A 16,506-nucleotide genomic window follows, 5' to 3' on the forward strand; every position below is an offset into this window, starting at 1 on the left:
TCAAACGCTGAAACTTGCTTTCATTTTCATACTTTTATTTATTTCATAACGATTTTTATTTTTAATCAGTTGTTGTTAATTTAAATTAATCAAAAAGTTCAAAATTTTTGATTAAAAAATTCTCATTAATTTTTTTGTCAAAAATTTTTCAAATATTTTTCCCGCCTATTTTTCCAAAAATTTTTTGTTCCTAAATCAAAAATTTCATAAAATTCATTCGTTTCCAAATTTTCACCCAATAACCCTACGAAAATTTTCAAATTTATTTCAAATGCCGCGAAAATTTTTTCAAATATTTTTTACCGCCAATTTTTCTGAAAAATTTTTTTTCTTTAATAAAAAATTTCATAAAATTCGATCGTTTTCAAAATTTTACCCGACTTTAAAAAAATTTTCAAATTTATTTCAAATGCCGCGAAAATTTTTTCAAATATTTTTTACCGCCCATTTTTCTGAAAAATTTTTTTTCTTTAATAAAAAATTTCATAAAATTTGATCGTTTCCAAATATTACCCGACTTTAAAAAAATTTTCAAATTTATATCAAATGCCGCGAAAATTTTTTCAAATATCATATACAAAAAAAAAAAATATTATGTAAATAAAAAAATTATCCAATTAAAATATTAAGGTCATTTTAATAATTAACAAAAAAAAATTAATTATTCAATCACTTAAAATATATATAGAACATGATAAATAAACTGCACTAATTACTCTCCCACATAAATAAACTTACACATCTCCATCCACCAGCGAGGATAACAACAAATACAGGACGATGGAGGACCTCCATCCTGACAAATACTTCCTTATAAAAATATATAAATATATATGAACAAAACCAGTGCCAAATAATTTCACTAAAAAATTCTCATAAATATATGAACTAAGTATTAAATTAATAAATATAAAAATAAATATTCGTTATTAGTGACCCGACACTTCTTAGCTCGTTAACGTTACTAAAAGTGACATAGGCCCGTCCATATACATTTATCTCTGCGTGCGAGTAGTTCGAGTAATACAGAAGAGGTCATCCGTATTTTAAGTAGTGGGGGAGTCAGTAGTACAAGTAAGCTATAAACCCATAATATAATAGTATTATATTCGTATTTGTGTTCATATAATGCAAGTAAGTGAGTGAGTAAGTAAGAAAGAGCATTACATTAGCTTATTATTCAGGTAAAAAAGAATGGAGATAAAATAAGAGGGACAGATAGTAATAAATAGGGAGGATAGGATGGGCTGGTAGTAGGAAAAAAAAAAAATACCATGCTAATGTAACAACAAATAGGTTTACTATGACTAGACTATGAGTATAAGTATGAGATAATACGCAAGTATGGTAGTGGTATTATATGTTGATGTAAAAGTTGAAAGTGGTGGAATACAAGTTGTCAAGACATTAGCGGGCTTAAACTTTTAAGTTATGAGGAGAAGCGATGGACTGAAAAAAAAAATTTTGCGTGTTTGTGTGCATGTGCACAATAGGTAGATGGTAAAAAATATAAAAGGTTGGAAGGAGGGCGGCACTCAGTGTTAAAATAAGTAGGGAGGAGGTCACTTGCATCATAATAATAATAAATAACTTTTTTCTCACGTTTGGTTACGTTCATTTATTGTATTGTCCTTTAAATTGAATTTTTTTTTTGTTAATTTGTACTGAAAATTTAATAAAAATTTTTTGAGCACTCGTGTAATTTTGAAAACTTTTTTTTACTTTACTTTGGACTACTATTGGGCTGAAAATATTCGATGTACAGAAAAGTTGTAATGAACTTTTTTGTAGATTATTTAATTTCCTATAAAAATGTATAGAGATATATTTTACGTATCTTCAATAGTTTAGCCGGAATTTCCGTTTGAAGTCACGAAATCATTGACGGAAAAAAATTTTCAATTTTCCTCATGTACTTGGTCTTTTAAATTGAAATTATGAGGTTGCTATCAAAGATACGATAAAAATATAAGAATACAAATTTATTCAGAATTAAATTTGCTACAAAAAAGTATTCTTTAAGTTTTTTCATAAACTCAATTGTTTACAAGTTATTTTAATTTAAATTTTTTTAAAGATAGTCGATGTCACGGTTAGAAAAATATGTGCAGTAAAATTATATAAATAAATATCATATTTATTTATTTATATAATAGAAGTATACATTTGCAAAATATATTAAACTATTATATATATGACGTAACATAAATGACTATTAATGAACAATTCAGAGCCACAGAAGACACCTGGCGGCTTGCGGCAGTACTAAAAAACACGCACTATAATGAATAATTATAATAAACAATAACAAATGATCTAACAACCAAATGAATATACAATCTTTTAACACGTCTATAACCATGATATTGCAATGGCGGTCAATCAATAGACTGTCGACAATATCCTCATTCATATTCTTATTTATTTATTCGCCAATTAAATCCAATTTAATATCTTCAGAGCGTGAGAAAGAGATTTGTCCTCGTGTATGCATTCATAATTAATTAGATTGTATAATATTATTTAAAAACAATCAACATATTTTAATTATCCTTTGTTATTGAAAAATGTCTTCTTAAATAATTTTTTTTTTTTTTTTTTCAAAATTGAATTTTTTTTAATTATCAGCAAAATAAATTTAATTACTTCCGGTTAAATTTGGCTTAATATTTTATTACGATTACATAAAAAAAAAAATATCATATTTACTAGAAAAATATATAGTTAAATATATGATAAAATCAAAAAAAAAAAAAAAAATGACAATTTTCTGAAGGACGATAAAATTTAAGAAAATTGTCCTCGTGAAGAAAAAAATTGTCCAGAATTATTTATTTATTTATTTTTTTTTTTTTTAAATTAATTTATAGAGACTCTATTACACCACAAGTATGTAATAAGTATATTATGCTAATTAGTTTGTCATTTTCCTGACTCTTCATTATACATATATATAATATAAATTCTATGAAACAGTATACTATTTATATGATTCATATTCCTGTCAAATGGTCAAGGGTATTTAATTAAATAATTATAAAAAATGATTTTATTTTATTTTTATGTTGTAATTCATGATATGCTGATAGCAATTAATTGAGATATTAATTTGAATTATCAACGGAAAACTCACCGAGTGTTAACTCGAAGGATATTTATTAAGAAATTTTAACTACATAATTATCAATTATAATTACAAATAGAAATGAATTAATTTTTATAAACTGTTGATATTTAAATAACAGGTGACTCATACCAATTTGTTACTATTTTTTTTTTTCAATGTCTTCGAGTCATCGAGTTGGGAGGAGCGATGTATCACTTCCTGTGACTGATTATTAAACATGTAATTTTAATTAATTTTTTTTAATTCAATTTTTTTTTTTACTAAAAATTGATTTCAGTCCACAGAAAAAAATTTCATAAATTTCTGTGGACTGAAAAAAAATCGCGCATGAAAATACCATATATGATAAATATATGGAAAAATATATGATCAATATGGGACCATATAAGGGGCCGAAAACGATATATATTTTCTTATATATAATATAGTGTTTTAATATAATTAATTATATACGTGAGTTTATAAATTAATACATGTATTATATATATTTATAATCATATATGTGAACTTATAAGTTAGCACATATATGTATTACATATATTGATAATTATATATGTAAATTTGTAAGCTAGCACACATATATATTCTGAACACATGTTTGAATCTTATAACAGAGAGAGAAAGATAGAAAAGAATAGATTTTATTTATTCTTATATATATGGGGAGACTTATATGGTTCTATATATCGAAAAATATATAAAAATTTATAAAGAATACATGGTACATATATCGTGTCATATAATGATGAATTATATATGTATTCTTATTTGTTTCCATACATAAATAACATTTATGTTCGAATATATTGAAATTATAAGTTTTTAAATATATATATAATATATTGAAGTTATACGAAAATATATGAAATCATATGAGAGAAAACATATATAGAAATATAATAAAATCGGCCGAAATCTATGTATAGTTCTATATAAGATTCCATGTATTGTCACATATATATTTATATCTGTAACATATATTTTTTAATATATGTTTACCATATATGATATTTTTATGCGGGATAAGAAAAAATTACAGCATGTTAATTAAAAAAAAAATGTTTTTCATTATTGCGGCTATTTTATTTCATCAGTGCGCATCGCGAATTTCCCTCTCGACGTACTTGAACTCAAGGAATATACACAATATATATATTTGAAGCCAAGCTACCCGTGGGACCGGCATTATTTTTTTTTATCTAGCTAAATATATTTAGTATTGTTTACTTTCAACTGAAACTTCGTATCATCTTTATATTCCCGGCTTATTACATTCATTAAAAATTTATTTCTTATCCATTGACCTCAAAAATCGGTAAATAGTAACAGTGGTGATAGTAAATTTTTTTTAAAAAATTATTATTTATTTTTTAAATGTTCAGTTAATGGATAAAAAAATAAAAGGTAATTTTTGTGATACCGACAGAAGAGGGAGAAAATAAATAAAAATAAAACTAAAATCCAATGCTAAATTTAAAAGGACACCCGTGTGAAGTTAAGTACATTCGTGTGTACATGATACGATTACGTAAATAGTATCCATTTTATATTACATAGTGTATATAAATATATATATTATTGTACTAGTAGAAACTCAAGGTCAATTTATATAGTAGCAGTCTAATATTGTAAGAAAAGTGGCCTTAACTTAGCCAATATACGGTAATATATATATATATATATATATATATTTCTAGATCATCGTGAGACTTTTAACCATATAAATATATAAATATATGAGATGTTAGACTGAAAAAAAAAAAAAAATTGAAATGCAAATTTGAAATTTTGCAGTTATTGGCTCAAGTTTAAGGATACAGGAAAAATTTGGACAAAATGGAGAAGCTAGAAATTATTTTGACAATTTTTTTTAAATGATTTGAGACCAGGGAAATGTCAAATTTTGAAAATTTTATTTTTGACGTTTTGCGTTCAAATTGTCATACAAATCATATTTGCCAGTCAAATTTTTCAAAAGTTAAAAAAAAAAAAATTTGGAGGATGGCCCATTTTACCCGAGTTTCATATATGATTGATAGGCCTAAAAACTCTTTATCAGAAAACGTGAAATGATAATTTATTGTCGTATTTAAAATTTGGAATTCAAAAAGTTGACAGCAAATTTTCAAAATTTTATTTTTGAGAAATTTCATTGGCAGCAATTTTTTTTTTTTTGCATCTAAAGCTTGTGGAAAGTCTATCTCAAAATACAGAATTAAAATTTGATGATATGAAAATTTTTATTTCACACAAAAACTTGAAATCATTTTTCAAAATTAGGTTTTTCCAATTTTTGATCCTTAAAGGCCAGAAATTATTTTTATAAAACGGAAAAAATTAGGGAAGGTCGTACCAATATGACGAAGCAATAATATATTTTTTTTTTGTTTACTAAGAAATTTCGGACGCGCATGAAAAAATGACAAAAAATGAATAGTTATTATTGAATAATAATAATAAATTTTTTAATTTAATTATCAATGAAATCACAGAGCAAGGACTTGGACAAACATAAAGTTTTTCAACAATGACAAAGGACATAAACTTCATGTAAATATCGTCAACTCACGTCCTCAATCCTAATACATTTACAACTCAAGCTGAATCACCGATGTAAGAAACTGTGCGCATAGAAACTAGATCTAGAAACTTACTCGGCATCTAATCGAACCCAATCGTACAAGAAATCCGATTCTCAAGCTTGTTTATTTAAATCGACAGAATATTAGCAAAAAATGTAAACAATAAATCTTCGGTCTATTGAACACTAAATGGTGCCGAGGAGCATTTCTTCTGATGACAATCACTTGATGAAATAAAAAGTGTTTCTATGCATGGATAACTTTGTCTACCGGCCTGTGAAAAACGTCTTGCTGCTCTTGACTTAGTACTTTTTTTTTTTTTTTTTTAAATTAATGCGGCGAGTTTTTGGTTCTTCGGAAACCTTCGGGTCAAGGTAAAATCGTAAAAAAAAAAAATACAAACAAAGTATTTAAATTCATCAATAGGTGTATGAATAATTATGTTAGTTAATTGTTTTTATATATTTTAGTCATACTCTTAGTCATACGTTAATTGAAACAGAAAATTTAATATCGTGATTCAAATATTTTTTTTTTTTTATAAAATTTTAATTTTATTTGTAATTATGATATTTTTATTTTAATAATAATTTCATATTATGTAATTGAAGAACTCAATTTATTTAATGAAACTGAATTACCCAAGCAAATAACAGTAATTTTATATATTTATAAAATAAATAAAAAAAATTATTATATTGACGTTAACCGACGAATAATTTTTTGATTTTCTTTCAAAATGATAAAATATAAAAAAAAAATATTTTAAAAAATTGCACCTTTAGTTTTTTCAATTTGCCACAAGTGCATATTTTTCTTTTTTTTTTTTTTTGTAATTGCTTTGTTAGAAAATATAAGGAATATATTTTTAAAGTATGACACTGGTTAGCTGACGTCAAATAATTTTTGGATTTTTTTTTTAACAATAAATTATAAAAAAAAAAATATTTGAAAAAATTGCACTTATAGTTTTTTGAATTTTCTACATGTGCATATTTTTTTTTTTTTTTTTTTTTTTTCGTAATTGATTTGTTGAAAAAATAAATCAAAATTTTTAATTGCCTGCTAATTTCCGAATGACATAAAATTTAAAAGAAAATTTCAAATGTTTGTTATATAAAAAAAATTATTTCGTAAAAGAAATTCAATTTGACATAAAAAAAAAAAAAAATAAAAAAAATAAAAATGCGCTTTAAAAATTTCTAAGTGAATTTTTTTCTCAAAAGATGAAATGAACCCGCTGCGTATTTTATTTACAATGTACATGAAAATGCCAGAGATGTTTAATTAAATGATCAGTAACATCTTGGCAGTCGTTAAAATCGGTGAAAGCGTCTCATATCACGTAAGTCCACATACTTATTAACGTCAGTCATGACTTTAATATTTTCTCCGTCAAAGTACTGACAAAAATAAAAAAAAAGTTAAATTTAATTACAATCTTCTATTACTGTATGTGAGGTAAATAACAAACATTTCAAATTTAATTTCGTAAACAATCAAGACGTGCGTCGAGTGTAATGGAAAATTTTTCACTTAAATTCGAATTTTAAACACCGGATGACTATCTCCCAAGTGTCATTATTATTTTATTTATTTGTCTATTTTAGTTTTTAGTATAATTCCTTCCTCGGGTTTAACCCATTTACAAATAAAAATTTCTACGGTAAAATATTCATGATGACGTCAATTTACTGTTACCTCCTCATCTGTCGACAATACAACGCTAACTTTGTTATCTTTCGTCTTAAGGAGAGCTGCGACAACTCTTGTCTCATTTAATAGATGAACAAGTAATTTCACAATAATCAATGTCGACTTTAGTGAAAATTACTGGGTGTGGTTTACGGAAGTTGAGTAAAAAAAAAATATTATACTATTTTTTTATTTTAAGATAATAGCGATTTTAATTTTTTTTTCTATTCAATATCCAATTTTTTTTATTTAAATTTAATTTAAAAAAAAAATAAAAATATGCACATGTAGAAAATTAAAAAAGCTATAAGTGCAATTTTTCGAAAAATTTGTTTTTTAATTTTAACATCAAAAATTTGGTTGAGATTTGAGTAAAAAAAAAGACTATTTTTTTATGATCCTGAAGTTAGCAGACAATTAGTAATTTTCGGATTTTTTTTTCAACAAATAATTTGCAAAAAAACAAAAAATAAAAAAAATGCACATGTAGAAAATTTAAAAAACTACAGGTGCAATTTTTTGAAATATTTTTTTTTTTATTATTTACCGGGTTAAAATGGGCCACCAAAAAAAAACTACAATTTTTTCAAATTTTCGAAAAAATTGGAATTTCGTTAAAAAAAAAAATTGTGAAATTTTTTAATGGCTCATTTTGCCTCACTTTTTTATTAAAGGATAAAAAAAAATAAACGATTACTTTTTTTTGAAAAATTTGAAATTAAACATTAAATTTCATGATTTCGTACATGATCATATATTTGATCCCTATCTATATAGATATCTACAACATATAATGTGATATATATTACATACATAATATAATATTGTAAAGCGTAGTATTTTAGTAGCATCTGCGGTATCAAGTCCTGGCAGCGTGCCATCAAGATGTTCACTAGATCTAGGACAATGCAGATGCCAAAGTGTTCCTTTTTATTTTCAGCTCTTTAAATTTTCCAGCCTCCTATTTATCTTTATGAGCCAGCAGTTAAGTAAAATTAATACAATAATACAGCCGGTAAATAATTATTATTTGAATTAAAACTTTTAATTAGTAGGGTATTTAATATGAAGAATAGTACGCTAGCTTCCTCTGTTTTAAAATCTAACAAGTAACTGCGCTATGAATGCATGAGATAACTTGTTTTTATATTAAACCTCGTATTTATTTATTACTTTTACCTGACAGAAATCTAACTTGTCTTTAGTACATCCGAGTAGAAATCTACATGAGTACTTTTACTTGCCAACAGTTGGATACCGTCCAAGTCTGAGGAAAATTATTGTAATAATTTTTAAAAACTATTTAATAAATCCCATTTTTTTCCAAAATTTCATTTTGGAAAATTTTTACATGAACATCCCAACTTACAAATATTTTTAAAAACAAAATTTTACTACATTTTACCCTGGTTCCAAAAAAGTTCAAAAAATCTCCAATTTGAAATTTTTCATGAACGTTTTTTGATTCTCATCAGACTTTTGGTTCATAATGACAATTTTTTTTGGAACGAGGAAAAAAATAGTGAAAATACCTTTTGAAAAATGTTTTTTCAAAATATTCTTTTGACTCAAATTTTTCTCATATAAAATTCTACACAACTTTTTACAAAAATTCAAAAAAAGTTCCACGTGGTTCTACTCTACCTCAGGTTCAAAAGTTCTACATGTCGAATATGAAATTTGAACACAAAACCAGTCAAAAATTATACCCATTTTCTGGATTCAGAATTCAAAATTTTGAACTTCGCCTCTTTGGTATCAAACTTCAATTTTCCTTGCGTTTATATTTTTTTCCCTATGTACAAATAATTTTGTTACGATCTATGAAAACATTGCATTTACTTTCCATTTCGCGACACATCAAGAACATCATTTACTTTAAATTTCTCCTACAAAATATCTCTCATCAACATAAAACACATAAACTCATCTATCAAAACAATCTTCAAAAAAAAAAAAACGGTCTAATAAAAAATCTAAAGTGTAAAGAGTTCGAAAAAAAAAAAAAAAATTGTCGCGAAGTGCATAAACAGAAAATTTTGTAAGCATCTGACGTCTCATCACCTAGCACGTAAACTAGTTTACATTTCATAATACAAAGTAGACAAACCTAGCGCACAAGTATCATTATCTCCATGCATCTATTCATCCGTACATATTTATGTACTAACACACGTGTATCAGAAATAACAAGTACTTATGCAGATGTATACTTTCACACGTATCGTCAATGAATATCGATGACTCCACTCTATTTTTCTATCAATAATCAACTAACAATCGTTAAAACTGAAAACACGCATTACATATATTATATTTACATACATATATTTACATCTTATTTAACATACCGATTATATAAATTATATATACTTGTACTTGGTAATATTTATATATATACATATATTTACAAAAAAAAAAAATTTCTTGGTGCAAAATATTTTTACTTACCATAGAAAAAATTTGTTTCAAATTTATCATGCGAAAAATTTTTTGGCGCGAAAAATTTGAAATCGTTTAAAAAAAATTTTAAGTCGCCCTGAGATTTTTTGCATTATAAATTGAAAATAAAAATTTTCTTGGGACAAAAAAAAATTTTCGCACTAAAAAATTATTTTTACTCATTATATTTAAATATAAAAGCATAATGTCAAATAAATGATATATTATTTTTTTATCAATAAATACGAAGTATGATTGCGTTTCAAAAAAAAAAAAAATTAATAAATTTTCGATAACGTCATAGATTTACTTAATCACCCTTTCTGACAATATTATCTTAGCAGGGTGCAAAACTACACGATACGTGGGCGATTAATGTGTTTTAATATATACATAGAGACATATGCACATATATATGTATACAAATAGTACACGTGTGCGCGAATGTTTTTTTGTGATAGTTGAATGTTTAAATTTTTTTTATGACTGAACTTAATATGTTCGATGAAACGTGTCGGAACTAGACATATTTACCATGGTCACATATGTCGGGTCTAGAGTAATGCATGTGTATGTGTAGTAACGTGTGTATGTAAAATAACATAGATACTGTTACTATGGTGTGGAGTCTAGTGCGGCGTGTGCAGACATTCGCATGGATTATTTCGTAATTATTACGGCCATCGATGTCCTGTTACAACATATCATTACAACCAAATCTTTTGGTTGAGATCTTTTTACCTGGTATATATTTATATATATTCGTTAATATTCAGTGGGCTGATTATACTTATGATTAACTTGAGTTGCATTGATAGAATTAATTAATTAATGATTATATAATTGTATATAATAAATATATACCTGCATATATATACGGGTTTATCTGAATTTCTAATCGAAAATTTGTTTTAAAAGTGGGTAAAAGGGTGGGCGTGGGTTACATAAAATTTAATTTGTTATTATGGATTGGCAGCTATGCGGGAACTGGGTAAAAGTATGCTGTGGAAATGTTCAGCTTAATGAACGTCAAAAAATTATAGATAATTTGAAAATTTGAGAAAAAATTTGAGACTAGAAACTGAAGTCAATTTAGATATTTTTGAAAATTTATTTGATGCATCGACAGAGGTCAGATAAATACCCTTATGAAAAAAATATATATGCGGGCAAATTTCATATATGAGACATATATGTCTCATATATGAAATTTGCTCGCATATATATTTTTTTTTGTATGAGTAATTAAGAAAAAAATTAAAGCGGCTTTAATTTCTGAGATGAAAATTGAAAATTATTTTTGCGCGTATCTCGAAATTTATTCAGATAAAAAAAAAAATGAATTACAAGCAAGAAGGAAATTGACCGCAAAAAAATGTGGGAACTAATTAACTTAAGTTGTAAACAACCGCCGAACTCAGCTGTCGGCAACCCGAAGAGCAAAAGTAATTTCGCTGTTCTCTCCGTAATTGCCTTAAAATCTCCGTAAGATATCAAGTGTCAATCGAGTGACCGATCCAACCGGACTTTTGCAATCAAAAAATTTCGCTTCCGGTTTAAAGAAAAGCAGACAAATAATTAAAAATTTTAAATCATGATCACTAATTCATGGTTTTCATTCCTACGTCGTGCATTTTTGTTACTATATCATATGTAATTTTAATTAATTAAGATAAATTAAAGAATAATCTAAACTTTATATCAAATGAGAAGCATTCACCTGTAATCGAAGGTAATCATCATCAAACCTTGTCTAGAAAAGTATATATTTGTACATTTAATTGCTTCATCATCATAATCATCATTATTATTATTATTATTATCATCATCAAATCATTTAACATTCACTTTCTCAACATAACAAATAATTTATGTGCGTCATAATATTTTTAAAATGGGCGTAACCGTGAACTAAATTTTATTTGATAGGAAATTGACTTTAATTGATAATTTTTATTTATTTTTTACTATTAACCATATATATATATATATATATATATTAGCATGTGTGTGTGTAAAAAAATGGCTAATTAGTGTTTACTTCCGATCATATAAAATTTATATGATAATATATATGTATGTATATAATGAAGGAAGAAAAAAAAATTAGCCGTAATTTTCATGGGCATAGATAAAATGAATAAAATTCATTAAAGCATCTACCTTCAGGCAATTAAAAGAAATTACTTCCGATTTTTATAATCCAAGGGCGGTAAATATCAACGTAATAATGCTTAGCGTAGAATAAAATCTAGGTTATGCCCATTGACTTTGTGTTAATACCAATTAGCAGATTACCTTGGCTTCTATATAGTATCTCAAGACATACTATTCTATGAAAAATTATAATCATATGGGCTAATTAATATTTTTTATTATCGTTTTAGTGTATAATTATTAAATTAATTTAATTGGCTGGCAATTTTATCCGTTAGTCATTAATGGCACTATACCATGAACTATGCTAAAAGGTTATACAGGGTACTGAGAGGACGAGAGCCGACGATAACTTGAATTTCCGAGTTAAAAATTCATATTAATTTTTTTTTTTATAATTAGTTGTAAATTTTTCATTTAAAAAATTAATGACATAAATATTAAGTAACTGTTTGATTAAAAAAGTCATCCGGATAACCTAAAAATATAATTTCCGTGTTAGAATAAAATGATATATAACTTTGGTTAGAATTATGTCTCTTGACAATTTATTTTATTAATCGTACAATTAACTAAAAAAATATAATTAATCAAGCCAGTACAGTGCCAATAATAACCTGTTTGCAATAATAAACCATCAATGTCTCAATAGAGCATTAAGAATTATTTATTAGACACTTTAATAACAATAACATGTCCAGGGCTCTAAACTAACAGTATAGGTTACAATAGCTATCGAAACCTCAGAATATAAACCGATAAATAACGTCATAAACCCGCGACAGCACAATAACCCGTGCTATGGAGTTTTAAAATGTCTGGATAAAGTCTGATCGTTACGTTCCCGTTTTACTGGCCCTCGTCATGAAAGACGGCGGCGTCATGTACTATATCTATAACCAATATCGATATCTAACCAATATCCACATTCCGCGCTCTTACGCTACTATTTCTTCAGTTATTTTTTACATTTCATTATCATTATTATTATAAAATTGATAACCGCAAAAAAAAGTTCTTTTAAATATTTAAAATAGATGAATAATAAAAAATAAAATTTAATTAATAAAAGTTACTTAGTAGCAATAAAAAATTATGTAACTAATTATCATTTATTATTTTTTTCTATTTCTTAATATAATAAATCATTTGACACAAATCTCAACAAAGTCATTAATGTATAATTTTTTTCAATTAAAAACTTCATTGAAATGTACGATATATTATTAAAATACTAACGAAGTAACAGAAACCTAATTAAAAAATAAACAGTGGATTGAAATAATAATAAATGTCATGAATATCAATTATTAATAATGACAAGGTGTTTTGGAAATTTCTCCAAACGGCCTCGCGATACTGGTCACGCCGAATTTAGAAAATATATAGACTATAAAATGCATTAAATGTATCTATAAATATCCGAGTCCTTGGTTTCTTGGCTTCGTGTAGACCTAGGCCACTAAATAACAAACCGCTCTCTTAATTAGTCAATAAATTAATAAGTTTTTACGCAAACGAGGTGACATATTTCATATATCGAGAATGTCAACTTTTGTATAAATATCAATTAGGTCAGTGTCATTAAGTGTCCCAATGTATAAATTATATGTCATACTACCGGAAAGTTGGGAATTCAAGATAAATCTAAAATATATGAGATTTTGTAATTTTTTTTTAAATTATTCAGTCAAATGTTTTATTTTCATAAATTCAAAATTTATATATATATATATATATATATACATATTCTGTTAAATAAACAACAGAATAGTGATATTCTACTTTTTTGTATGAAAAGAGTTTTTTAAAGTTGTATCACATGATTTTTCTCAAAAAAAATTTGAAATTTTGGAAGTCCAAAATTATTATCATTCCAGTTTTTACTATTTTTCAAAATTGTCCCCTCAGAATAAAACAGATAAAATTTATAAAAACTTGAAACTTGGCTACAAATTAAACCCCAATAGTTAAAAAGTCGAATTTCGAATTTTGAAAATCCCAAAAATAGTCGCATGAATATGGCTCCAAATTTAAAAGTTCAAAAACAACGAAATTTCTTTTTGCATTTCCGTACCTCGAACATAACTACTTTTGGACTCAAATCATCTTACTGCTCCTCAAATTCCTCAAAAATAATTCCAAAATTACAAATCTCAAAAAAAAAAATTGGTAAATTTCTCACGTCTTCTCTATAAAAAAATACTTCCGCCACAACTAAAAATCATAAATAACAAATTCGATTCGCGTTTATCAAACATCTCAATAATAGAATTTTATAATTACCTTTCAAAATATATATATTAATATGTTAATTAATGGAATTTTTTTCTCAAAAAAAAAAATGACTAAAGAAATCCTATTGCCTTGATGCAAATTGCAAAAAATTCAAGTATTATTGTAATTATTTGTTTTTGTACTTAATAATTAAATAAAAAAAAATATTTAACGCTAATTCAGTGGCATGGCAAATCGATTATATGTCGAGGATCACGGAAGCGATCTGATAATTACTTTCACTATATATACTATAAACACTATAAATGCGACACACAACCTAGTAATCGTGCTTTTGCATTCCCTATATATATATATACATATATATATATATATATATATATATATATATATATATATATATAATATTATAACGTGAGGTCCTCAATAGTAGTCTTGATTGCTATCACGTTCTCTACAACAGTTGTTTATAATTATGCAATTAACTATCGAGTGCTAAACTAAAAAATTGAATAAAAAAGTTAAGCAAACTAATGAATAAAAGAAAAATTAGCAGAGAACTTGTTCTTGTATTTTTTTTAATCCAACAATTAATGTTTGTTCAATAAAATGAGTCACCCATTTAAAATAATTATTTAATGCATTAATATTGTAAGTAATTGCTATTGTAATTGTCAATTTGAAATTATAATATTAATAAATTCATAAAATCACAAGAGATGACGTTCGTAAGATTTTAAATAAATAATTTATATATTTTTATATGGTAATTTTTGAATTACGTGATCATTTCATCTTTCATTTATTCTTATGACGACTAATTTATTTATTTATTGGACTGTTTTAATTTGCTTTATTCATATTTATGTCAAATTTATGTTGTTTCTATATATATTGTGTGCATAGAGTGTATGCGGGTTTTGATATCCGGATTCCAGGTGCACTAGTGACTGTCACAGGATCCAAATGACATTGAGATTTGTTTGAACACGTGGAGAATATATAATATTATATTATATTATAACCTACGCAATACTATTTGATCGAGATATGGTATGATGAGATAAGATCACCATTCAAAAATATAGACAATGCATAAAAACTAATTATTATATTTTTATATATTTTTTTTTGCATTAGGCATTTTTTGAATAAAGTATTTATTATATATATTTAAAATTGTTTTTTCCACTAAATATTACTTCACAATATCTAATAAAAAAATTGGAAAAACGTTTGACCCTGTGTCAAAATTTTTTACTTTCGTATCATTTATTATTTTAGATTTTGAAAGCCTCAAAAATAATGTTGAATGACAATCAGTGGTCAAAATAACAAAAAAAATACAAGATGGAAAAATACAAAAAAATGGAAGATGTAGGGCTCAAAATTACTCATAACTTTCTCATTTTCTTGGGTTCAAAATTTGAAAATAGTAAATTATAAAAAAATGCATGAATTAAAATTTTTAAAATTGGATCTGAAAAAATGGCGCTGACTCTACTCGTCCAAAAATTTGAAAACTGACAGCAAATGTTTTTGATAACAATTATTTTTTTTTTTAACTTAATTGATTTTGAATAAAAATTATAAAACATTTAAAAAATTTTAAAAACTACTCACTTTGCCGCCATTTACTGCTTTCTTGTCAGCAACGAACACTTGAACAAATTGATAAAATTTAACTTGAAATTCACTGAGTATACAAAATTGATCACAAAACTCAAATTTTCACTTAAAAACGATAATTTTAATTATTATTAGACATTTAATTACTTTTATTCCGGCATTTAAATTTCAACAACAAATTCGACGTACACTAATAGGATAAAAAGCCAACACTGAATTTAATTTATTTAAAAACTCACATTTACGGATATTTTTTAAGTTTTGGTCACTAAACAATTTATATAAATTAATAAAAGATATAAGAATTGAAAATTATTATAAATAAACAAATTATTTCACTAAAATTTAGTCGCGAACAACGACAGCGATCAGCGCGGACATTGAACTGAGCTTTGGGCTTGTGCGCATGTGCGTTCCAACTGTCGCAGCGCCTTAAGGCTGAGCCGCACCAAAAAATCGCAAATTTTAAATTTCTAATTATTTATTAAATAATTATCATTATGACAAACTTCCCCATAATATTTTTATCACTCAAATCCCATAAATATTAAAAACACAATTAGAAATTTTAAATTCGAGATTTAATTAGGTACTAAACCTTAAATTTAACGACGCGCTAATAATTTAAAATTTAAA

The 16,506-nt window shown here is 25.4% G+C and overlaps 1 protein-coding gene across 2 annotated transcripts in view; it reads right to left on the reverse strand.

Annotated features, from left to right (window-relative positions):
- Nucleotides 1–16,236, reverse strand: part of LOC103572600 (angiotensin-converting enzyme) — a 51,683-nt gene extending 35,447 nt beyond the window's left edge. Inside the window, exon 1 of one of the 2 annotated variants that reach the window (XM_014444574.2) lies at nt 15,865–16,236. Coding sequence is in view for 1 of the 2 variants with exons in the window: in XM_014444573.2 (XP_014300059.1) it covers nt 739–795 (57 nt within the window). In the remaining variant the exon portion in view is untranslated. Of the gene's footprint in view, nt 1–738; nt 1,147–15,864 lie in introns of those variants that run through there. The other variant, XM_014444573.2, reaches the window with a different exon arrangement.
- Nucleotides 16,237–16,506: the final 270 nt, after the last annotated feature.

Source organism: Microplitis demolitor, chromosome 5 (genome assembly GCF_026212275.2).
Source record: "Microplitis demolitor isolate Queensland-Clemson2020A chromosome 5, iyMicDemo2.1a, whole genome shotgun sequence".
Taxonomy (NCBI): Eukaryota; Metazoa; Arthropoda; class Insecta; order Hymenoptera; family Braconidae; genus Microplitis; species Microplitis demolitor.